This window comes from Lampetra fluviatilis, chromosome 21, assembly GCF_964198595.1.
Source record: "Lampetra fluviatilis chromosome 21, kcLamFluv1.1, whole genome shotgun sequence".
NCBI lineage: Eukaryota > Metazoa > Chordata > Hyperoartia > Petromyzontiformes > Petromyzontidae > Lampetra > Lampetra fluviatilis.
The window spans coordinates 4,409,121-4,434,582 of NC_136295.1; the positions used below are offsets into that span (position 1 = coordinate 4,409,121).

At 41.9% G+C, this 25,462-nt stretch overlaps 1 protein-coding gene across 1 annotated transcript; it reads left to right on the plus strand.

Annotated features, from left to right (window-relative positions):
- Positions 1-1,309: 1,309 nt before the first annotated feature.
- Positions 1,310-24,653, plus strand: LOC144938148 (signal transducing adapter molecule 1-like). Its single transcript, XM_078865876.1, has 14 exons — positions 1,310-1,514; positions 7,010-7,094; positions 8,998-9,073; positions 9,849-9,944; positions 11,410-11,556; positions 11,781-11,874; positions 12,841-13,099; positions 14,328-14,422; positions 15,534-15,613; positions 16,627-16,714; positions 17,575-17,629; positions 19,633-19,789; positions 20,224-20,372; positions 21,706-24,653. Exons 1-14 carry the CDS (start codon positions 1,472-1,474, stop codon positions 21,983-21,985), a joined length of 1,704 nt encoding a protein of 567 aa, XP_078722002.1. The 5' UTR covers positions 1,310-1,471; the 3' UTR covers positions 21,986-24,653.
- The last annotated feature ends 809 nt before the right edge of the window (positions 24,654-25,462 follow it).

Below are 25,462 nucleotides of genomic sequence, written 5' to 3' on the forward strand. Positions count from 1 at the left end.
GTAATATATATTCGTGTATTATGTAAATAATTGCTATAACACAATTGAAATTGTCGCTTATATCCAAAAAGAGCTCCCAGCCTTGAATCAAAATAAATATACTGATCAAGATTGACCCAATCACATGAGCACAATAAGGTCGATGAAATTAGTACTCTTTCATCATATGGGTGCACTGGTACTCGCCATACGAATGTAGAATTTTCAGCATCGGATTAAAATATGCTTGCCTATAATTTTTGTCTTCATTAAAACAAGTTAAATGTTTAGAGCGTCAGCAATTATCCAACTACTGTATATGCCAATTTAAAATGTGTACATCATAAACATTTTAAAACAAGTGCCACTTATTAACCACTCTCTCAGGCCTCTCTGCGTGTGCTGTGAAGTTGGGCCTTTGCCTGAAATGTCGCCTATTATACCATTGTATATAGTTTATTTCCGGGCCACACATTTTTACTGGGGAATGGGAGTTATTTGTATGCTGTAAGCCAGTGGGTTCACAATGAGGCGATTAATACATTGTGTGGAATTATATAATACATACATGAGTCATTGGTGAACAATCATGTATGAATGTGGCAATATAAATAACTACGATAACATTTAAATCCATGTGGTAACCTAAACTAATTGCTCGTAAAAATACCTGTCAACCCATACGGTTGACCAGTATTATTGTACAGAGAAGTTGAGTTTTTCAGGTCCATACGGCGTACAGCCCTTTCAATACGGGCAACAAAAAACATGTTTTGTCTATTTGTTTGTGTTTCTCCCTTGTGATGGGACTTTGTAGGATGAACGTTGAGATCTATAAGGGCACGGGGTGACCAATAAGGTCCCGAATTGGTCTGTAATAAGGTAGGGCATCGATAAGGAGTTGACAGGTATGAGGATAAAATGAACAATTGATTAAAATATTAACGTTTATTATTCGTACCATTATTTTTCTCAGATACCAACCATGTTTGGTGGGGCGGGTGGGGTGGTCGGTTTAAACAAAAACAAAATTGCAACAAGCATTTAAAGAAAAAGGGTTTAGAACCGACTGATTTAAAAGCAACATTTGCCCCATCATTGCCCCGTTTGTGTGTGATCAATAATCATTTTAAAATAATTTCTCAGATACCAACCATGTTTGGTGGTGGGGGGGGGCCGTTGAAACAAAACAAAATTGCAACAAGCATCCAAAGAAAAAAGGGTTTAGAACCGGCTGATTTAAAAGCGACGATTGCCCCATCATTGCGTGTGATCAATAATTATTTAATTAAATACCGCCGCCTCCCGTCAGCTGACTGTGGTGACGTCACGCGCGCCGTGACGTCACACCTCCCGGGTATCCCCGCCGACACGCAGCCACCAATTCTCTCTCCGCCTCGTCGCCTCCGTTGTCGTCGTCGTCGTTGCTGCTGTTCCAACGTCTCTCGCTATCGTCGACCCAACTTGTTGTTCAATAATTTAGATTGCTAAGATGCCGCTCTTCTCGCCCACCAACCCGTTCGACGGCGACGTGGGTGAGTGCCGCTCTCTTCCTCATCACAACACGCCGCACTGTACCGCGCTCGCACTGTACTCGCATTTTTAACAATTCGCAATACTGTAATTAACGTTGTACGAATTGCGCAATGTAAATGCGAGTTTACGTCGCCAGGGTAGGTGTAAGGTGTTCACCACGACCGTGGATACGGAACACAATGGTGTTACCCCCACCACCAAAGTCTATTTCATGTGTAACGTCATTGCCACACGTAGTACATCATGGACATCTAGTGACGGATCGGTGGCGCAGTGGTTCGTCCCACTGCATTCATTCACGACCACGGTATAACATAGGTGGCGAGTAATATCGAGATCGGTCCGGTTGTTGCTCACACACTTTACCAACCCATCGCTGACCAGCGCGGTGAAGCATGACCAGACACTCACCACGGTTAAGACCTTTTGCCCCCCACCAGCGGATTATACAATGGCTGTGAAACACAATGTACATTGATAGCTCGTTAATTATATCGTGCAAATGACGCGCTTCGCCGAGGGAATGTGGAATTTCCACCACTGCTCGTTGGATCCGGAAACACCACTAGGTTCACTTCTACACGTACGAGCATTGTAACCCAGAGGATGTGGATTATTTCATCTCAGGCGGGTTGGTAAGGCCCTCATCCAATAGTGGATTAACAGTGTTTGATAATGATGGCCAATGCTGTGTGGGAATGTGGATTTTCCACCTCTTGTTTTAGGGTCAAGCAGAGAGACGTGTAATGCTTGAGGCATGAGACGGTGTAGCTTTATATTCTTGGTTCTTTCGGTAAAGTCACGTCGAAGGGAAATAATAAAAATAAAACAATACAATTATCACGACGTTTCTATTGCAACACGAGTAATCATCATCATCAGGTGTGAAAACCACAGCAAGAAAATTTGAAAAAAGTGGCGTTTTTTTCTTAACGCTAGCACTAGTAGAGCGCTTGCATACAAATGTACAGCTTTTATTTTGAGGTTGACTTTGTGATTGAGAGAGGCGGTATCAGAATGAGAATGTTGAGTTCTCCTGGAGGGATCCGTTGAGCTATGAAGCTCTTTTCACGGATGCCCAGTAGGGGCGGGTTCAAAACATTACCAGAAGTGGGATTTTAAAGGGATAGAGGTAATGCTTTGCGAGTTAAGTTGTCAAATGAGGTAATGTTTTCCTTTATTTCGAGGGGAGCAAACAATGAACCCTAAAGGGTCCACAAAATGACACTCTTAGATAACAACTTTGATGTCCTATGATTTAACTATTATAAACCATTTAAATATTGCCAAATGTACTGTAATATGGTTACAGGGGAGAACTGGGAACGATGCAAGGAATGGACCTTAATTATTCACTCGTCAAATAATGACACTTTTCGGTAATGGATTACAGTATTGTAACATTGTGTATTTTACCGGGTGAAACCACATTGAGATTGTGAAGTCTATTGTATATTTAATTGGAGACCTGGGGAACTGACTGGATTGGCCAACATTTCTAAAGTTAATCCTTTACATAGCACATCAATTGAATATAGCCTATTCTTTTTTGACGCCCACACATCACCATGATGATGTGGATGTGTATTTTAAAGGAGAACCGAGTACTATACAGGGAAGAATATGTAATTTTACCCTAGGGAGTTACATTTTAAAAACAATATGGATATGCGATACAGTTTTTAGCAATTTAAACTGGATTGAAGCGTCATGATTTGTCATGGAATACTTCGAAATGTAAAAGAAGAAACTAATGTTTTGCAAATATTTAAGAAATCGTTGTTAAATAGTTTATTGAATCTAAAGTATTTGTTGAATCAGGTTACAGTTACACGAGTTATGTTGAGTTTGTTAAATATACAGTTGGGTAATTCCCTTGCTTTCATAAGGGGCAACTGGGACCTTGTTGAATCAAACATCAACGTATAGTTAATGTTTTATTTTGGTGTAAGGAATTGTTAATTTTCTGAATACATCTGCATTTAAATGTTAAGCATGCTGCCGTGGTCTAATGGTTATCACACCGGACTTGCAGTCACCAGTTCGATGCAGAATCAGAATCTTATTTATACTGGAGGAATCCGATTAACTATTAGGCCCTTTTCAACGGATTTTGAAACAATGGGAAAGTTTCCTAATCCCCCCCCACTGCCTCTGTCCACCCAGCAGGATAAATGGGTTCGCCACAGGTGGTCGATTAGGAAAGCTGAGTGGAGTTCAAAAGAACTCGGCCACCTTGTGAAAGACCCAACAGAAGATCCGCCTGGGTTTGGTTCTTCCACGAAGCTCATGGTCCACCCTAAACCACATCCGCACAAACCATGGCAGATGCAGATACTTGATGCACAAATTGAAAACTAAAAACTCTCCAGTGGGCGACTGTGGTCATCCAGAACAGACCCTACAACATATCACGACGGCAATGCCAGATCCACAAATGCCCGACGCGGTTATCTGGCTTGACCACCTCAATGTGAAATTGTAGTTGTCGCTCTGCATCTAAATCCGCCATACGAAAGAAGAAGTCGATTAGACAGGTTGCGTGCAGTGGGGAAACGTGTGGGTACTCCACCCATCTTCCACGTCGCCTAAGCAGCGCATGGAAAAGTAGGCCAAATACCCTCCAAAGAGGGCTCTCTCGAGCTCTCCCTAGGGGGAGGCCCTTCAGCCAGTAGTGGTGTGAGCAAGTAATTGCAGGGCTGCACCTTTACGTTTTTAGACTTAATTACACGCTTTTATTTAACTCGCTCTGTTGTTGTTGTCGTATCCTCAAATTTTGTAACTTAATTTTAACCCACTTCCCAATGTGGTATCGACTGCCAACTTGGTATACTTGTGTCATACTGATGACAATACTATATTCTATCATAAAAAAATTAAACAAATATTTTTAAACAATCTTTTTTAGATGTTATGTTTCGGCTTGGGTCTAATTGTCCACGGTAATCTGATGTTGGCTGTAATTGACCACGGTCCCTTACGTTATGGCAAGCTTCGGGGGGCCATTTCCTGGAGTCGTGGAGTTCTTCAATTACTAGTAGGGTACATTTCATGAAAGCGTGTTTTTGAAAAGTTTTTTATATTACTTATGTTGATTTTGTACACTATATTGGCCATATATAATTGTGTACATTATACAAATACTCCACAACCTGTAGCACTATATTTAACAGTGGAACATTGTGTACCAATAGTATTATTGCTGTAATGTAATATGTTTTGTATTGGTTTAGCAAAGCCTCATTAGGTCTCAATACTTCTTCGGAAGGGTCCTAAATTGGGATATTTAACCAAACGTTTTGCAGGGGAAAGAAAACGATAGTGTACCGGGCGAAAACCCATACAATAAGGAGATAACATTTTGAAATCTTCGCAGACAAGTTGCATGTCATCTCTTTAGGTAACCTTGTATAGCCACCGCTTGTTCCACCCAATTCTGCCTCTAAAACGCTAATTATAGAGGTGAGTCATTATACACCGGCCATTACAGTATGCCCAATGTTTGCACTGTGCTTCTTAAGTGCCTAACAGATTTGATCTGTGGGTTTTCACAATGGGTTTAAGTTGTCCTGCGTTTGCAACACAGATTTTAACACATTTTGGTGAACTTAACACCAAGCGCTACTAACCAATATCATGGTTATGATATCCTTAATATGATAATTGTGGTGTGTCTGTTATGTGGTTTAGAGAGAAAGCATTACTTGTAGCGATTAATGCACCACAAACCCGTCGGCCCGAGTTTGATTCCCGCAAATGGCTAATATCAATGGAAAGTACATGAAATTGTCCTGGGCCTTACCTGGGTCCACTCATCATTAAGTTAATATTTTGTGTGGTGTATAAACATTAGCACTGGAGAGAGAATGGTGGTCAGGTGTGGGATTGGGACCCCACCTACCCCTCTTATATCATTCCAGCCTTGATAGGTGTTCCAACGACGCTTTTTTTGAAGAGTATATAGCTATTGGTGAATGTTTGTGTATGTTTTGGGGTCACCGAACAGAGGACTGGTAAATGTTCCATCTGTGCATCTCTACACCATGATTTTTTATTGGGCGCTTGAAGCTGTGTCATGTTTACTCATAGCAACGTTTTATGTCATGTAAACTCAAGTTTTTGCCACTCCAAATGGTCTCAAAGTGCACCGAGCTTGGCACAAAGTGCTCATTGGTCACATAACTGCTACTTAATGTTGCTGCCTGCTGTGTGCTCGGGTGTGTATGTCCAGAGATGATACATTTACAGTAGTTTGTGTACTGCGTTACTATCCTGATTACCTGGGTTCGATTCCCAGCCATATACATTCGTAGCAAGGGTTGTCTGAAACAGTTTTTCTGTTCTAGTCCATTTAACCTTAAATTTGGTGCAGTGTTCAAGACTAAAGACAGTCCCTCCAGAAAAACGCGGAGTTTTTTGGTGATTGTTGCGGGCAAAAATCGTTGATTATGCGGCACGTTTTCTTAAAAAATGCGATGGAATATGCGGGATATTTATGCAATTTTATGCGATTAAATTGCAGGAACTTGCAAAAATTGCGGGAACTTGCCAAAATTGCGGGAACTTGCAAAAACTGCGGTTTGATGAAAAAGAGAAAAAAAAGTGATTCCCCCAACACCCTATTCACTAGGCTACTACTTTAATGTAAAGAGTCATTTCTTATTACTTCCTATGATAAGCAAGCATACTACATCACAGAAAGTGCTGGGAATATTTAAGTTCTCATCTTGTTTTATTTCAGACCTTAACAAACAGATGGCTCAAACTTACAAAACATTGAGTCGAACAAGTTCTGTAGCTTTACAAAATGAATATGCTACAACTTCTGTAAAAATGAATAAATAAAATATTAAAAAATAAAATGTGTGCTTCCTGTTTTACAGAGGTAGCTATGCAAAATAATTTGCCCCCACTGTCATGTAACACACTGGGGAACTGCTTTGTGCGGTCTTTTGCGCTTATGTTTGTTGGCAAATGAGAAAGATGTGCGGGCTTCATCATGGTTTCATTGGCATCGCGGGGTTTGCAGCTTTTCAATGATGTCGTGTAATGAGTGACGTCACTTCATAACGTTCCCATGGCAACAGGGGAAATGGCTGCGCTTGTGTGAAGTAAACGCAACATTTTTCAACTTTCTGCTAAGATATATGTGACTTTTTGCAACGAAAATGCGGGGATTATGAAATCATGCAAGCCCGCATATTTTGCGCGCGGAAATCTGCAATTTATGCGGCGAAAGTGCGGCGTATTTGAAAAAACGCGCCCCCCGCATAAATATGCGGACTTTGGCTGATTTTGCGTGAAATCTTGCGATCGCATAATCGCGTTTTTCTGGAGGGACTGAAAAGAGACCACTTGCCACACCAACCCCTCATTGTGCCTTACTGGCCTTAATAGCTGCTTGCTAAGGGCACTTGCTGCTTTGCTTTTTAAGGTAAATTGAGAGATCGTTGTCCTCGTGTACATTTCCTGTGTGTATCTTGTTCATATACAGAACGAGCAACTAGTGAAAGCAACTCAACCGAAGACTGGTCTCTAATCACAGACATCTGCAGTCAAGTTGAAGCGTCTCCCAATGGGTAACTGAAATTTTACCATTTTTAATCATGTCACATATTACATCGCAGGATCGTGAGAGATGGCGGAGGCTTGGGGAGGCCTTCATCCAGCATCGGATTGCCTATGGCAATGATGATGATAGTCATCTCACATGCCTTCCAAGGTCCATTAAATTAATACAACTTGGTGGGAAATCAACAGTGTTCCTTATATGGCTAAATCAAAAACATTAATCACCATCATCAATAACTCTGCCTTATAATCGAAAATTAAATAATGAGTCGACATTTAGAGTGATGACCTGTCTTCAGAGCAATTGTATGGCCCATTCCATAGGAATGCGGAGTTTCCTCCACTGGCTCAGAGCCGTCATTGGACATGAGCACTGCTCACTGGAGAAGAGAAACAATTGGACTTTTACTTATTTACAACATTTAAAATTAATACTCTTTGGTTCTTTTGGTAAAGTCACGTAGGTAGAAAAAATAAATAATAAATCACGGTATTTCTATCGCAACACAAGCAATCGTCAACAGGCAGAAAGACACAGCAGCAGAACAAGAAAGGGCTGTCGCAACTAGAGGTTATATACAGGTTTGAGGTGGGTGTCACCCAAGGGCAAGTAGACGGGGTCCGTGATGGAAAGGAGTCCCGTTGCCGTGCGCACGGACAACAGCCACGCCAAAGGTGGATAGGCATGCTAATGCTAACGAGCACAATGGGAAAAGTGAGCACCGTGACGGGACTCATTTTCATCTCGGACCCCGCCTACTTGCCCTTGGGTGACACCCACCTCAAACCTGTATATAAACTCTGATTGCAACAGCCCTTTCTTGTTCGGCAGTTCTGCTGCTGTGTCTTTCTGCCAGATGACGATTGCATGTGTTGCGATCGAAACGTCGTGATTGATTATTTATTTTTTCTACTTATGTGACTTTACCGAAAGAAACAAAGAGTATGGATTCCTGCAGTCACGAAAACTTCAAATCAAGATTTAAAATTAAGTTGAATGTGCTTTATTATATCCCGGTTAGAGCCCTACTCTTTGGTCCTTTCGGTAAAGTCACGTAGAAAGAAATAAAATAAAATAATAGAATACGACGTTTCGATTGCAACACAAGCAACCATCAGGTACAAATGAATGAGAAAACAAACATAGTAAACTTGGAAATATAATGCAATACAACACAGAGAGTCAGCCAACAAGAGTCAACACCCCACCTGGTTGATTACGTCCTTCAAAAGATTGCTAAATTTGAGAGATAGACAAAACATAGACACGGAGACACACAGACAGACACAAGCAGAGAGAGACTCACACAGAGACAAACAGAGATACACACACACACACACATAGACACACAGAAAGACAACGTCTCTGTGTCGAGGCCTTAAATAGAGAGAGACAGGGGGGGGGGGGGCAGAGGGGGAGTTGTGTGGAATTCCTGCCCATAGCAGCCGGAGGCGAGAATGGACTTGTTAACAAGCACAGTAGAAAGCAAATTTAGTAAAATTAGGAAGTTTAATGCAATGCAACACAGAGAGTCGGTTAGCACACAGTTAACGCATAGCCTGGTTGATGACGTTCTTCCAAAGATTGCTAGATTAGAAGTTAAGTGTGGAACAAACAAGCACGACAAACCCTCCCCATGGAGGTGGTTCAAACTAGATTCGAAGCTTTCGTGACTGCAGGAATTACTCTTTGGTTCTTTTGGTAAAGTCACATAGAAATAAATAAAATTCAATAATAATAGAATACGACGTTTCGATTGCAACACAAGCAACCATCATCAGGTACAAATGAATGAGCCCATTCAGATTAAATGTTGCAATTTTTTTACATAACCTAGCAGAACAGCTATTACCTTTGTACTTCATGAGAACACATGTTCTATATATTTTTCACCTGTGTAATGCTTGCAGGTCCAAAGACTGCTTAATGGCAATCATCAAGAGAGTACAGCACAAGGTTCCTTTGGTGGCTATGCATTCTCTGACAGTGAGTATAATCAATGGTGTAGCTAGATTTACAAAAAGCCAGATTATTTGACTATAGGTGCATATGGCATGCGATAAGATGGTCATGGCAGGATAGTGTCGGGTAAGCAACTTTAATGTTTGGAATAGAACATGGCATTGTAGGCTGTGATGGGTAGGCCATGTGTGCAGGATGAAGGAGACTGGATACCAGTACCTGATTTCCACAGCCATTGGGATCCTGGGTAATGTAGTGCTGACATTGTACTGAGCCCATGAGGGCTTGGGACCTTGGCCCCTGAGCTCCTCCTGAAGCTTTACTGCATGCTTATAGCAGCGTCAACTCTGGGGTCTGTCAGGCCAAGGCTCGTGCCTCATTACATCTCTCGCTTTGTTTAACTTCCTGGCCATTTTTGTGCTAAAATACTGGAAAATTACAATACACATTTATGCTAACCCAAGTAGTTTGACCTGGCCCATGCTAATATTAAGAGCATCAATAACTGAACAAAAAATTTACCACATCGGTTATTGGCATTATTATTTGCACCACCCTGGGCATGGCTTGGAGGGCATTTCCTGCATTCGGGAGGCAGATTGTGAGGACTGCCAATATTTGAAAACGTGGCCTGAGGAATAGTCCACAATAGTGTAATCATTTTTTTTTGCTAAATAATTGACCACACATTAGGGCCGGGTCGAACTAATGAAGATGATTGTGTTGGTGGTAATAATTACATTTTATGTTGATGATTCCATTGAGACTCGTTATAATGTCGTTAATTTCAATGTTGCAGCTGCTGGAGGCTTGTGTGTCAAGTTGTGGGAAGCCCTTCCAAGTGCAGATTTGCTCGAAGGAATTCTCCGATGAAGTCACGAAGGTTCTGGAGAAGGTGAGTGATGCTGCATCACACCACATACCAATGACACATTGAGAAACATAACAACCATAACCCTTTCACGTTCCGAGATGTCCCCAAGTTGCAGGGTGGGTCCTGTTCACCTCTGAATTTTGGCATGTGCAAGTGGCTCAGCGTTTATTTAATTTAGAGAGGCATAGTGCCGTTGTGTTTAAAGACATTGTACTCACCACAGAACTGTAGCGACACAACCGCACTCAGTGATAGCTGACGTCAAACTGAGCCACACGCCCTCCCCGCATGGCCTGGTGGGAGCCTCGATACTGATAATGTTATTTTATTTTATTTTTTCTTCCGGTTTTCGTTTTGATTATGTACACATACGTCATCGGAACGGAATCGGAAGAAAAACTAATGACGTACACGTACATCATCGGAACGGGAAAGGATTCATTTGTAACACAGACACCAAAGCCAGTGTGCCCCCAAGTTTACATCCCACTTCAAAGATAGTCAACCGTGTTTATCCTGTGAAAACATTACACCCACTGCCATAGTGATCAAAATTTTCAACACTGGCTCAGAACCTCCAGTGGTCATAATTGACACACCGCACACTTGCCTGAGCAAAGGAGATACTTCATTGGAAATGTTTAAGAGTGCCTTAAACTAACTGTGGCTTGACAGCTTAAAAAAAAGAGAAATAGAATCTCAGCAGATGTTCTCTGTCGGTTAAATAGCTCGTCAATGTCTTCTTGCTCCATGGATGGATAATGGACAGCAGCAACTCACAAATGGAATTTGAATAAACTCCCTGTCTGATTGCAAGTTGAGCACAGTGCTACTCGGCCAGATGATGGTAAACATTTTTTTTTTAAGAATATAGATTCTTTTGTGTAACCAGGTGAGAATTCAAGAGACCAGGAATGTATAATCCCAATTGATTAATTTGCGGGTAATTTTTTTTTTTACAACTTTGGACCCTGCCGATGGCACAGTGCGAATTATGCCAGGGATCTTTAATATCCGTCTCCTGTGAAGCAGATGGATTGCATTGTTATGGTTATCACACTCGCAGTAACAGTCAAGGTGGCTGCTGTATTTGAAAACTCTACAACAAGTGACGAACGCAACTACTGCTAGGCCTTGTGGTTTTCACACCTGATGATGATTGCTTGTGTTGCAATCGAATCGTCGTGAGGATTTTTTATTATTTCCCTTCTACGTGACTTTACCGAAAGAACCAAGAATATGAATCCCTGCAGTCACGAATGTTTTGTACTCGTTTATACTGTTGGGTGGATAGAGGCTGGGGAATTTAAGAAACGTTACCGCTCTTTCACCTGCCGCGCCAGGAGATCAAATCAAAGCAGTGACCTCTGGATTGCACGGGCGGTGTGCTGACCATTCCACCAAGGCTGCACCTGAATATGAATTCATTTAAATATAATTGCAGGTAAATGTTGGGTTATGCTTTGATTATTGGTTGTGATTGCAGGCACATCCGAAGGTGTGCGATCGATTAAAGGCAATGCTGGTGGAGTGGTGGGAGAAGTTTAAGAATGACTCCCAGATGTGTCTCCTCTTCTTCATCATCAAGAATCTAAAGGATAAGGAAATTGAGTTTCCGGCCCTTGGCTCAAAGGTACAGGCACATTGACAGCTTGTGCGTGTTGTTTCTTGTATTGTTATTGTAGTCAACCTATTGTTATTATCATTTGCATTTCAGTTGCTTATATCATCATCTAAACAGTCCATCATTGTCAACATGGTCATCATTATCATCATCATCACTGTCACCTGCTGATGAGTTACTGGCCTGGCTGCTATCAATGATCTGTATAATGTGACATGCTTGTGATTCCACAGGAGATGGAGGCTGCTAAGGCTGGCTTTGGATCCCCTGCAAAGGAGCCTTCAAAAGGTGTGGTCAGGTCAAAGGAGGAAGATGATCTTGCAAAAGGTTTGTGTATAGTCATCATCATGCATCCATCAATAATCAACTGCCTCCTCATTAACATCCGCTTGATTAGTTGTTACAAAACAAAAGGTGTAGAGGACACTAAAGACCCCATGGCATTGTTCGACATAATAGACAAATGTGTGTCAGTGGCAAGCGACATACAGATTTTAAAGCATGCACAACTTGTAAAATTTATAATGTATTTTGAGGCCTTGACTCATAATCAGAAGGTTATAAGTTGCAATTATGGTACGAGACTGATTTGGCCCATCATTCCTATCAGGTCTGGTAAAATTACTACTGCTTCATCATTAATTTACCTATGGGTATAGCTAAGATGCAATAAAACTAAATCATAAACAGATCTGTCATATCACCTTCCAAAAGGTTGTTCTCAAACATTGGGTGATGCCCTGCTATCTGTGAAAGTTCAGAATAGACATATTCGTCTTGCTATGCCACTAGCACAATTATATAATTGGGAACAAGACATATTTATAAAAACTGCATATTCTATGGAGAGACTGGCCACAGGCATGAAAGTGTGGAATCTCAACTGCTGCCTTATGGTAGAGCTGTAGCTGAGCACAACCTAGTAAAAAAAACTTTTATTTTATCAGGTAAGGCCCACTGAGCCTCTATAGCCCTTTTTCAGAAGCGACCTGGCCACAAATGATAGCTCAACGAAGTGGCTTATCATGTGGAAATGTTTTGCAGCCAAATACTCTTAAACACATGTTTCTAAATGTGGGGGGAAAAACTGGAGGACCTGGAGAAAAATACACGCGACCATGGCGAAAACTTTCCAACTCCAAATATACAGGAGTCAGGGTTGGGATCGAACCCATGACTCCTGTATAACAGGGGAGGTATTTAACATCTCACCACCGTGCTCATTCAAACACAGAGACACGTTGACTCGTTCGTCCAATTCTGCTTCTCATGTCTCTCCCTCCCTTCTTTTAGCCATCGAGCTTTCTATCAAGGAGCAAAAGCAGTATCCTTCATTGTCCGGTGTTGGAGGCTCCTCTTCCACCACCTCGTCAGTCGGCCCGTCGCTCGCCTCCCCACCGAGCCTGTACCCACAGGCTGTAATGACATCCATCCCACTCGGAGCACCGAGTGGTGTCGTGCGTAAAGTGCGCGCCTTGTACGACTTCGAAGCAGCCGAAGATAATGAGCTGACCTTCAGGGCTGGAGAAATCTTGACTGTGCTGGATGACAGGTACAGACAGACACTGTTTTTTTCTAAATAAAAATACATTAAAACAATTAAGTTCACTCGGTCGTTCAGGGGATGGGTATTATCAGATTATAACTACGAACTGACACTTCAGATTAGGGTAGCCACATATTATTTAACTGTGTTCTCAAGTGTAGTGAGTCAATTTACTCAACCTGGTGATGAATGACCCTCCAAAAAAATTGTCTTATTCAGCTTTAAAGGCTGTACCCTCCATGTGTGCATATTGCGGCCTATTGAAGTGATTTCGGAAGTACTTATATTATGTTATCACTGCTAGTTGCGAGAGTTGTGAATGGAAATGTATCTGTCCCATGACATGGGTTCAGTTTCACAATTGGAATATTTATATGAGACAAAAAATGTAAAATAAGTGCAAATCAATGCCATTGATGTTAAGTCAACTCACCATCGCATGGTTATGCGTCCACTGTTGCACTGCAAACACATCACCTCTAAGGTGTGCTCTTATACAGTATCAAGACCACAACTGCATTTCGGTCTTCCTGGTTGCTGACCTTGGAGTCTCACTCTGATGCCTGTCTCAGAAGCCTGTCCACCTTTAAACTGAATGTGCCCCACTTACTGCAACCACCTCTTCCTGTTTGTCGACAATGCTTTCTTGCCATATGCTATTGTCAAATTGCTTAGCCTCTCCTATGATATTCCTAGTGAGACAACTAGGAATTGTAACATTTCACCTGGATGGTAAAGCAATATTTATCGATATCAATGTGTCAATTGACATCTGTTTGTTTAAACATGAAATTAGTGCCGCCTTATCCCGCTACAGGATTGTGTGCTGTTTTTTACGGATTGTTTAATTCTCATCTGCGCACTCGGCTCCATAGACTTGCGAAGAGTGACTCCCACAATGCATCATGTATGAAGATGGATTAATATATCCCCAAAACATTTAATTGTTAAAATGTCACAGCTCTGGGTCAGTTTTAACTTAATGGGTGGGCCTTTTTATAATTATTGTTACTGGGAGGCCTGATATCAAACCCAAGAATCATCCATTAAGTTATGATGTTGAAATAAATGTGTCACCCTGCTCAAATGGACATTGGGGTTGCATCAACTCCACTGCTGATCTTGAGGCACTTTAACCCACTGCACCACACAGCCAGGTAGTTGAATGGTAACATAAGATACTATATAAATAGGGTTCTCACTAAAGCCCTGTTGTGGTTTGGTCTGTGTGTAGCGATGCCAACTGGTGGAAAGGCGAGACAGAGAGTGGCCTCGGGTTGTTTCCCTCCAACTTTGTGACGGCTGATCTCACCGCAGAACCAGAGAGTGGTAAATTTTGTCCTTCATGATCATCAACAATTAACACTGTCATCATCGTTGACATCATCATCGACATTAGCATCTGTAATGGACGCTTGTAATCTAATCATCTGTGTTTTGTGTTTGAACATCATCATCTATAATCAACATTTAACTATATATAAATGTAACAATTCATAATCATCAAATTTACCACCCTCAACATCGTACTAATATTGATTTATTTAAGAATGTCTGTCAATCATTCCCATTGTAACGTCAGAACAAAAAGTAGTAAATGGATGAGGAATACCCCAAAATTCTACAAAACAAATCCCCCTGTCAAAAACGCTAGATTATTTTGAAAGGTCATCAGCTGGCATGGACATTGAGCAAACATGTTTAATGTTAGACAAGAATCACCTTGCCAATTGTTGCCTCACTGCTATATGCAAGTCGAAAAATAAATAGACATTGATTGAATACTAGGGAGGGCACAAAAGAACATGTTTAGACAAGGCAAAGAGAGTAGGCGTAGCATGCCACTCGTAATTAATCTATTGCAACAATCTGACGACAACTTTGGACACAGCCGTAATTGCGAGACATGCCGAAGCTAGTATTACACGGCCCATGCCTGTAATCCAACGCTTCGAAGGGAGGGTTTGTAGATCACCCAGAGATTGCCACATGCTTGAAACGCCCCACCTGAAGCTATGCATGTGTCTATGTTAAACTTCTTTTGCACCGTACGTCGCCAGCTGTGCTAATCGGAGGTGCGGGGGAAGGCCAACAAACTAATCACAAAAAGCAGTTCTAAATAAATTAGTTTTCAATCTATGTTTAAAAGAGCATAGCTCCAGTGGCTTCCTAGTATCAGAAGGAAGCGTTCCAGATGGCCGCAGAGGCGCATCTGAAAGCACGCGATGCAGTGACCGTCGAAAGCTATGACTTGTAGAATACAGTACAGTAGGTAGGTTTTTACCTATAAGACCTATTCCCACATTTGTGTAGATTTAACCTGGGCAGTTGTTTCCTCCACAGCAGGACCCTCAAAGTGTATTTGAAGTCAGCAAGGATGTCCTGGATAACTAAGTGACATTTGTCTTTTTGAATGGCTGTGTGGGTTTTATGTGTGCAGTGCGAAGGTACGAGATCAGGGAAGAACCAGAGGAAGTTCCCACTGCCGAACCTGACCCAGAACCCCTGTCTATTAATGAGGTGAAGGTGCACACACCGGCCAGACGGTGGCTCGCAAGTGAGCTTCATATCTAAAGTTCACCCTGCCACATTTGATCCTTTCCAAATTCACCAGCACAACGAGTGTATCGAAGCAGTGCAAGGTGACGTGGCCGAGCAGTAGCGCGTTCGCCACTTATTGCAGAGGTTCGTGGTTCGAATTCGGCAGGGGTGCCCTCGTTAATCCTGTGGATGTTTAACACATGGGAGTAGGCTTTTATGACCAATATCCATAATCGAGGTTTTTTTGGGTTATATTGCGTAAATATAAATGTGTCGTTAAACCCAAACCACCCGACATAGCCAATTAGTAAGGTTTGTCACGGAAACAAAATGTGCTAATTAGTTACAACTTCAGCACACTGGTGCCTTGGAGAGTAAACCTACAACATTTACAATTCGAGTACGTCCTTTCACTGGTGAGTACTGTGGATGTATGAACCATGATATACGCGCGAAATGAACCATGCCTCAAAGTTGACATCGGAGATCCCATAACCTTATTTAAAGAAGAGAAGGCCATTGTGTGTTTTCACGTCATGATCCAAGATTACTCAGAAATTACTTAATTGGGAAACGCATAGCAATTATCACCGCTGCTGTAGCAAAAACCTTGGCAGAGCCTTCCTGGAAAAGAGTTTGGTATTTGGTCAGGAATTCCTGAATTAAAAAAAAAATGTTCATAATAATAGTTATAATGACTAGATTTGTTGCATTATTTCTGACTTTTCCTGGGGTTAGTCTAATTTAATAGCAGCCATCCTATGGAGACTGCCACACCACAGGGGTATAGAATTTCTAACTGCTGCAGGGCCACGGATGGAGATTGCACCATCCCATTGCTTGTTTTAACAGAAATAAACTTTGAATTTAACATGTCACAATCAAGTCAAAGTGGGCTCCCCGTTCAATATTATAGCCGCACATGCCTCTAGAAGCTGGCACAGCAGAACTGAACCCCACACAGTCTGACCGCGGGATGTTTTTGTGTACAGGAGCGCATGGATCACGTGCTGCACATGTTGCAAAGCCTGGATCCCAAAGACGATCGTCCTGAGTCTGCAGAACTACTACGTCTTGAAGGTTCCTCCGAATTATAGTCACGCCAGTAGCATTGTTACGATACTAAATACATGTTTAGATTGTTGTAGCTGCCTCGTAACTTCTGCCAGTGGTCATTACTGAGTATGCCGTAATGTTCCTCTGTTATATGCCAGATGCAATATTTTAAAAGTTTTACCCACAAACTAAACTTTAGTAATAGCAAATATAGCTGCGTGGTGCTGGGGATCAAGTGCTTGACTCGCAATCTGAAGGTTGTGAGTTCAAATCCTGGTCGGGAGTCAAGTTCGCCAATTGTTTCTCTGGAGTTGATAATACAGGTCCCTGCCATAGGAATGTTTAATTTCTGCTGTCATCTCAGAGTTGCTGTTGAAGATCAGCAGACTAATTTGGGCAGGAAGATACTTTTGTCTCTAAACATTTTGATATAAGAACAGTTTTTACTTAATAACGTTTACCATCATATTATTGGTTCTTTCGGTAAAGTCACGTAGAAGGGAAATAATAAAATAATAAAAATAAAACAATAAAATTCTCACGACGTTTCCACAGCAAGAACATTTTCTTGCTGTAGTTTTCACACCTGATGATGATTGCTTGTGTTGCAATCGAAACGTCGTGAGAATTTTATAGTTTTATTTGTATTTTTTTTATTTTCCTTCTCCGTGACTTTACCGAAAGAACCAAGAATATGAATCCCTGCAGTCACGAAAGCTTTAAATCGAAGTTTACCATTATGTTATTTAAAAGAGCAATCAATGTACAGGCTTCGTCACCTGCTTAAGTGAAGGATATGGAATTGACTTTAAACAACCCAGTGATTCCTGGCTGAAGTTATGAGTAAAGCATCATGTGTGCCTCGCATCTGTTGCTGTTTACAGAATCTTGCCACCAGATGGGGCCGTTGATTGACCAGAAGTTGGAAGAAATAGACAGGTAACGTCAGATGTCCGATGCTCATGCACTGTACTTGCAGGTGGTTAAACATACAGAAGCATTACATCCCGGTTCTATCAGTCGTCTCATGAGGATGAAGAAAAGTTAATTTTACTTATTGCGCAACTCGCCACACTTGAGAACCTAATGAATGACCCAAATGCACATTTGAAACCAGGCCCCCCCCCCATAGGTGGCACAAGATTAGTGCTTTGACGCAGCCGTCGCAATCCCACTCCAAATTCTCGCAGTCTTCAGCATCACAGGCAGGAGATATGAGAAGCAGAAGAGTGGATTTCAGATAACTCTCATTGATCAACATGTGATAATTGGTTTTTTACCCTTTTATCTGGCAACAAAACTGACACCTTTTTTACAAGGAGTCATGTTGGCATTGACCACAATACCTGCGGTCGGAATGCAAACAAAAAACACAACTCTGATAATGTATGCACTGTCCTTGAAATTGATTGGTCCACACCCGAGACAGCTTTTCTTAGAGCCTCGCCTCCAATGGTGATCAAAATGTATTCGAATGTTCGCCACATAAATTACATGTTTTATGACAGATGTAGCAAGACTTGCTGTGTAAACGTGATTGATAGGTTAACCTAGGTAGGTCAGTGAGTGGCATTATTGGATTTATTTTGTGTGAATTCACTTGGGATGTTTTGTGAGAAAAATAAAACGATTTACCCTTCTGCCTAAGGTTTTATGAAGCTGCTAAAATAACTCAAATTTGCAATGTGGAGAATGGGCAGTATTTAAAATATATATTATTTGTCTATTAAGACAAAATGTGCAAAGATAACACTTTTTAAGATGGAAACTTCAATCTCTGCAAACTATCATTTGCTTCATTTGTTGATACTGCTGGATATGTTGCATGTAAACATGCCTCGATCATTGACACCTGCCAGAGAACCATACGTCTTCACCATGACCTGGAATCCACTTGCCAGAAATTGACTCCCTGTACAATAACAGGGTCAACGTGACGTGATACGGTAAAGTAGTGTGGGGCAGTGCTCGCCTTCATTAGTTCCCCTGAGCCACATTCTCATGTTGATGGTCGGTGTCTGCGTCAGATAGTCACTCTGGCTTTTAACAAATTCGTGGTCCGAGTCAACCACTCATCAGGCATTTCGCACATGATCTTGTGATTTTCAGTCGAGCGCTATCGACAGCACCGTCTATTCACATCTTGTGATGTTAATGGTAAAGAGTTGTATTCCTCTGGGAAGTCTTCGCTGAGAATCAAGATTCGTTTTTTTTTTTCATGGGTATCCTCCATTTTCATGAGTGTCCTGCATTTGGATTTTTGGCTAATTTCACACTTGGATATTTTCACGAATGAGAGAATGAGAGTGTCCAAGAAAAAAAAAACATTCCATACAAACCTGTGCATAACACTGAAAACAAATGCACAGATTGTCCACGTCCTTTTTGTAAAATGTGTTTTTGCTACTTTCACACTATTTGCCTTCTAAACCTGTGTTAACCGGGAGGTTCTGTGCAAGCAATCAAGCAAACCAGAGTAGTTTTTACGTTTTGATTTCAGGCTAACTAAAATAAATGCTTTGATTTACTAGATTGTAATGGAAAGGCCACTCCCTGTAAACAATGTGGTTTTTTTTCAGCACGAAAAGTGATTCTGATATATGCTGCTGTTTAACAATCCTCGTATGGATAGACCCATATACAAAAAAAAATACAGAAGTTAGAAACCTAGTTATACTATCAACTACTTTCCACGTCATAGTCATGCGTGTGATATTCTCTGCATGATCCACCAACCCTGCCTCAAAGTCTGCTGCATTACCGGCATCCACCATCTAAGTCTCGTGTGGTCCAGTGGGCAAATGACTTAAGTGTGTGTGCGGACGTAGCCGTAAGACTATAAGAAGGGCACACTGAGCCGCAAGCATCTGCTGTCAGTTCTACCGTCCTCACTGCTCCCTCCCTGGATCTCCATTGTCCCTCGCTCGCGCTCATGCAAACAGGAAGCACTCGGAGCTCTCGGAGATGAATGCAAACCTTGGCGACGCCATTAGCTTGTACAATCGGCTGATGAAGGAGACTCATTTCTACTGCCCCTACTCCAAGGTGAACACCGAGCATCAGTACTACCCTGGCCAACAATCTGCCTCGGGGTCACAGGTATGCCTATTCAACCACCTCGGTGCATGGCTATTACCAATGCTATACTCGTTATAAGGTAAAACTAATCTCCTTTATCCAGGACACGAGCAACAATGGGCTGAGTGTCGGATGAATAAAGCGCAGCAAGTTGGCACAATGGGGAAGAGCGCAGGTGGCGTGTGTGCAAACTTTTGTAACATCTGGCTCTGTCATTTGACTGTCTGCTAGTAGGCAACGCCACTGTATATGGATTCTAAGTCCACCTAGCCTCGTCTGGCAATCGTGTTATGGTGGTATCATAGCCACTTAATGGTGAATGTCAGCTTTTGTTACGTATGCGGGCTTGTGTATGTATGCTGTGTTCGTCTACGTGCCTGCGTTTGTATTCCATGCTTGTGCGTGTGCATGCACACTCGTGTGTATGTGTGTCCGCGCATTTGCACTTTTTGCAGGGTTATGCTGGGCCAAGCGGGCCTCACTATGCACCCCCGCAAGGCTACGTGCCCCCCAATGAACAGCCGGCCCCCCTGAACTCACTGCCACAATTCCCGACTGCACCTCATCATGTCCAGCCACCCCCACAGCACACAACTAACCCCAGGTGTGTTATGGATTGGCGCCGTTGGCTACGAAGTTCAAAATACAAAAATGAACGATGTGTATCTAAGTATGCAATTATATCGAAGGATCACAAGACATGGTTGCCACTTAGGGGGAGGCCTTTATCCAACAGGGGATTTACCATGGGTTTGGGTGTGTTTTTGCGTGAGTATATGCTGTATGTTTACGTGAAGATTGGTGGCGCAGCAGTTCATACGCACCATTGCACTGCTACCCTGGTGACCTGATTAAATTCCCAGGTGGGCCCTCCTTTAAGTAAACTCAGATATCAATGGGTAGCTGGAGTGGTGTGCAAACAGAAGTACTGGGGAGACAATAGTGACCAGGCAGGCAGGTTTTGCTGCTGGCCACACCATCCACTCATGTTCAGTATCGGTCATAACAGTCGTTCGATAACAGCACTTGCCCCTACAGTCTGTAAAACTAAACTGGGCTATGTTTGCCTTGTTTGTATTTGACATTAATTTAATATGGGTATCCCCTGGTACAGCCGAACCATATTTAGATTTTTAAACATTGGCCTTAATACGGAGAGACAGCCCCCCTCCATAGGAATGTGGAATTGCCCCTGCTTGCTGACTCAGGACTGCCAAGAGAGCGGAGTACCACTTAGTTTTTGACCAAATCACCCAGAATACACCCATTCGCATCTGATCTCGGAATGCTAAGGAGGGTTTAGTCGAGTTAAGTGCTTTGATGGGTGACCCCCAGGTTCAAAAAAGTTGAATATACATTGTGGGCAGTAGAGGGCAGTGCAGCAAAAGTTTTGCACTCCCCCCACAAACCCATGCTGACCAGCCTGGTGAAGTCTGGCAATATCCCTCATGGTCCACGAGGCGTGGAGAGGCCCTCATCCAGCATTGGATTGACGAAAAACGAGATGCACATTATTATTGTGATTATTTTGCGTGTTTGACCAGGAAAGCCTCACTTGAGTTTCAGAACTTGTTTCCCAGGGGGGGTCACAGGGTGGGGCGGGGGGGGGGGTTATTGCCGTGTATATTCCCATTGAGTAATTTGCGGGTAATTTTCTAATTTGGCTAATTTCAGCCATGAGGTCGGCACAATAGCCTGCTCTTGCAGATTGACGTCATGGGATCTTTAACGTGCACTGTGAAAGTGGATGGCGTGTAGTATTTTAATAATTGATATACGTGGCATTAATCAGGGCGGCCGATGAATTATTTACATGAATCTCTGCAACAAGCGGTAAATGCATGTACTGCTCAACCACTCATTTGAGCATAGAAATGCCATGCTATTATTGTCTGGTTATTCTCATTAACAGTGTTTGTGCTGATATTTCATTACAGCATTGGTGTCGGCTCCATGCCACCTGCAATGCAGTACGCATCTCTACCGGCAATGGCCGGGCAGGCGGCAAGCTACGCTCCCTCGCATCCGTACGGGACGCCTCCGATGCCACCAGCCTTTGCTAGCCAACAGCAGCCTTCTGGATATCCGCCACAGCAGCACCAACAGCAATATCCAGGATACCAGGTGCACAATCAAGTGTCTGTGAACCCAGGTTATGTGTCTGCACAACCGCTTATTCATGCACAGGCCCAACACATGCACCAGCCTTTGCTGTAAGCGTGTCTCATGTACAGGTGCTAAGGCAAGAGTCAAGAGTGTCTCCCTACTCAAGCAATACGACATCACTCGTCTCTGTTGGTGGCCCGAAGCCCACGGTTAAAATTCCAAATTCCCATGGTGCAAGTGAAGTATCGTTGACTTCCCACAAAAATGCTACTCATTTTATTTAAGCCGGATAAACGATGGTCTTAGTCGACCCCCAAGAAAGATTTGAACTTGTATAGCCTCATATAATTGCGTTATGCGTTTGTGAGCATTGGCACCCAGCCAGATTATGGAGTCCATTATAAAGTGTCCCAAACATTTTATTAAATACTCCATTAGCTTGATATTTTAATATTTCATTTCAAACTCTATTCTCTTTTGGCCAGGATACATTAACAATTGACAATCGCATGCAAAGGTGTGGGACCTGATTAATTACAACAATCTTTACAAAAAATTGATCTGGCTCATACTATATGATTTATAATTTCCACCACTACTCAGAGCTGCCAACACCGACGATCAACCACCCTACACTCATTTGACTGTGGAGACAATTTATCTTGAAACGCCTCTGGCTCATGAGATTATTTTGTTTGAGGGTCCTGTATTGGGGTGTTTTGGCAAAACGTGTTTGTTTTTGGAGAAAATTATGGTACTCGGACAAAACACTTGCATACAAAGGAGCAACTCTGGAGGTCAGTATCCCGCTTGCTGTACTGTCATATACTGGCCACATCCCAGCGCATTGGGAGTCACGCGCGTGATGGTGTCGTTAGTAGATCTGCCGGCCTTTCACTGTTGCCGTGCTGAATTCAAGGCTACACGTGGCTACCGTTGTCTGGCATATATTTCATGACAAAGTAGACGTTTGTGTGGAATGAGAACTGGAATTCGAAGACAAGCGGTTGCTAAGATGTGATACAAGACTGCAATGATTTTGTAGTTAATCCGTTACTTTTGAAACATCCTGTTTTGATTCCTTTTGCATTATTAACCTTACCTTTAACTACAATGTGAAATTTGTATGGGATTTATATCAACGATCACATCAGAGGGCATTTAATTACAATATAATTTGACAAAAAAACGTACCAACAATAAAGTTCTGTACAGCTGCCCAATTTTCTGATTTATTTATTTTTATTGGCACAACTCATTCCAGTAACTCGCTACTGTTTTTGCATAGCCATTTCCAATAAGTCACTTTTGGCATGGGTGTTGTGACTGATATTTTGGTGTAGTTACTGCTGAAAAAAAAATTCAATAATTTTCATATAATTGTTTTATAAATTGTCTACACTATATTTAAATAATGATAACAAAAAAAACTGCTTAAATGACAACTATAGTTGTTATATCCTGTCCTGAAGAAAAAAACGACTGTTGCAGTAAAATATGTAAATAAATATCACGGTACATGGCGTTTAAAATGTATGTGGTTCATGTTGCCTTGTCTTTTTTTTATATGAGCAGAAATGTATTTAAGAATGAATTAATTTAGCAAGAACTGATGATTATTAATCTGGCATTTGCATTTGTTTGCAAGAGTTTGCGTCTGTCAACTTAGCGGTGACATTTATGGCGTAAAACAAATTGCTTCTCGGAATATGGATTCCCCAAAGCAGGAGGTAGGTGATTGGGTGCATTAACTAATTCTTGTCATTGGGTCCAATGTAACGTTTGATGGCTTGGCATTGACGGCGTACTTTAAAAACAGTGTTCTTTGAGTCGATGATGGCATTAGCTGATAGCCAAACGTGTATATATGCCATACGCGTATGGCGTATGAGTGTTGAGCCTTGCTAATCTCTCTGTTGGCTGCTTAGAGCCAGCGCTGGAGTAGGGGAGGAGGGGTCAATTTATCAGCATGGCCCATGGGTCAGCAACCTGTGGCTCCAGAGCCGCATGCGGCTCTGCAAGGACTGCTTCGTGACGTTATTTATGACCACCGTCTCGCATTGCGGCTCTTGAAATATAGATTTTTTTTTTTACTGAAATCAAATACAAATGGCTATTCCTGTTATTCTGGTTGCCGGCCCCTGGCTTGGCCTTTTATTGATATTGGTTTCAGGTTGATTTGTTGAACCAGGTGAGAACTTCCAAGAGGTCAGGGTGTTTAATTTTTTTGGTCACTTCCCAAGAAAGTGGTGCGCTTTTTATTCTACCTAGCGGGATGGAAAGCACGTGAAAAGTTGAGTCAATCCAAATGGCAAGTTTTCGTATGTTCCTGACTTATAGCTACAACCCAACGTTTGTGCAACATCATTGACACATCCACAGTTTAAATTACAAAGATAAACAGTAAAAGTACTTGAAGGACACTGTTTTGCGCACGTAAATGCAAGTTTGTTTTGTTTGTAATTTTCTTCCGGCTTTTTTTTTGTCTAGTGTTTCTATTCCTTTTGGAAAGCATAACTCAAAGCATAAGAAATATAATAAAAATGTTGTGTAAGTTAAATGTCTATTTTATGTGCGATGGAGCCAGAATGTATACATTTACTACACACAATGGTCTGCAACAATATGCTTGTATGGATTTTATGGTTTTCATATTTAAAGAATAAAATGTTAAATATAATAAAACAGTTTTGTTGTAAAATGATATTGTATGTAAGGTCGTTACCTATTTTGTTGTATGTTTATACTGTATTTTATTATTAAAGGCAACATTTTGAAGTGTGAACAGAATTTTGCGTATTTGTTTTTAGCTGGTTTTTAGTTTGGGGACTTGCCCATCGTGTTCCTTTTGCGCTCTGGAAAGCGAAATCACAGGATGAAAAAAAACGATCACATGCAACTCCTTCCATCGGCAGGGCCTCGTGTCACCGCATCAGGGAACAGCCCGGGAAAGAGGACACCACAAAACTACTTCTGAAATCGCTTCAATCGACGCCTATCACCCACGACGATGTGGTGCTTCTTTCTGCCCTCAAGGAATGGTTCGCTGCATGTCAGTCATGCAATGCATTTACAAATGATAGCCCTTAAAGCTGGGTGAGATTTGTCTGAAACCAACTGTGGTACACCTGTATTCACCCAAATGTGTTACGCATGCATGTGTGAGAGGCCGCGAAGACCCAATTACGATCTCTCGCCCACCAGTTTCGGTTCCTGGCTGTGATGCACGACACCAGGAGCAAATGTCATTGGTGTTGTGCATGTATGCCAGTTGGCCTAGCAGAGGCTCTTGAATTATGGCCAGGGACAGGCTCTGCTGAGGTTGAGGTTCCTGAAATCTTTACCTCAACCTAACCTTAACCAAAAAGGGCATCTGCTAGGCCAACTCTTAAAAATGTAAACTTGGTGCAACATTATAGTTCTTAGGTTTTTTCGGTAAAGTCACGTAGGTAAAAAATTAATAAAACTAAAATAAAATAATAAAAGTAATATGTTTTATATTATTTTATTTTTTATTTTACTTTTATTAATTTAAAATTTTTACCTACGTGACTTTACCGAAAAAACCTAAGAATATGAATCCTTGCA

Excerpts from the sequence above, each read along its gene's own strand:
- LOC144938148 (XM_078865876.1), top strand. The coding sequence starts at position 1,472 with ATGCCGCTCTTCTCGCCCACCAACCCGTTCGACGGCGACGTGG. Across the intron at positions 1,515-7,009 it reads CCCGTTCGACGGCGACGTGG|AACGAGCAACTAGTGAAAGC; the intron begins GTGAGTGCCGCT and ends GTTCATATACAG. Across the intron at positions 17,630-19,632 it reads AAGTTGGAAGAAATAGACAG|GAAGCACTCGGAGCTCTCGG; the intron begins GTAACGTCAGAT and ends TCATGCAAACAG.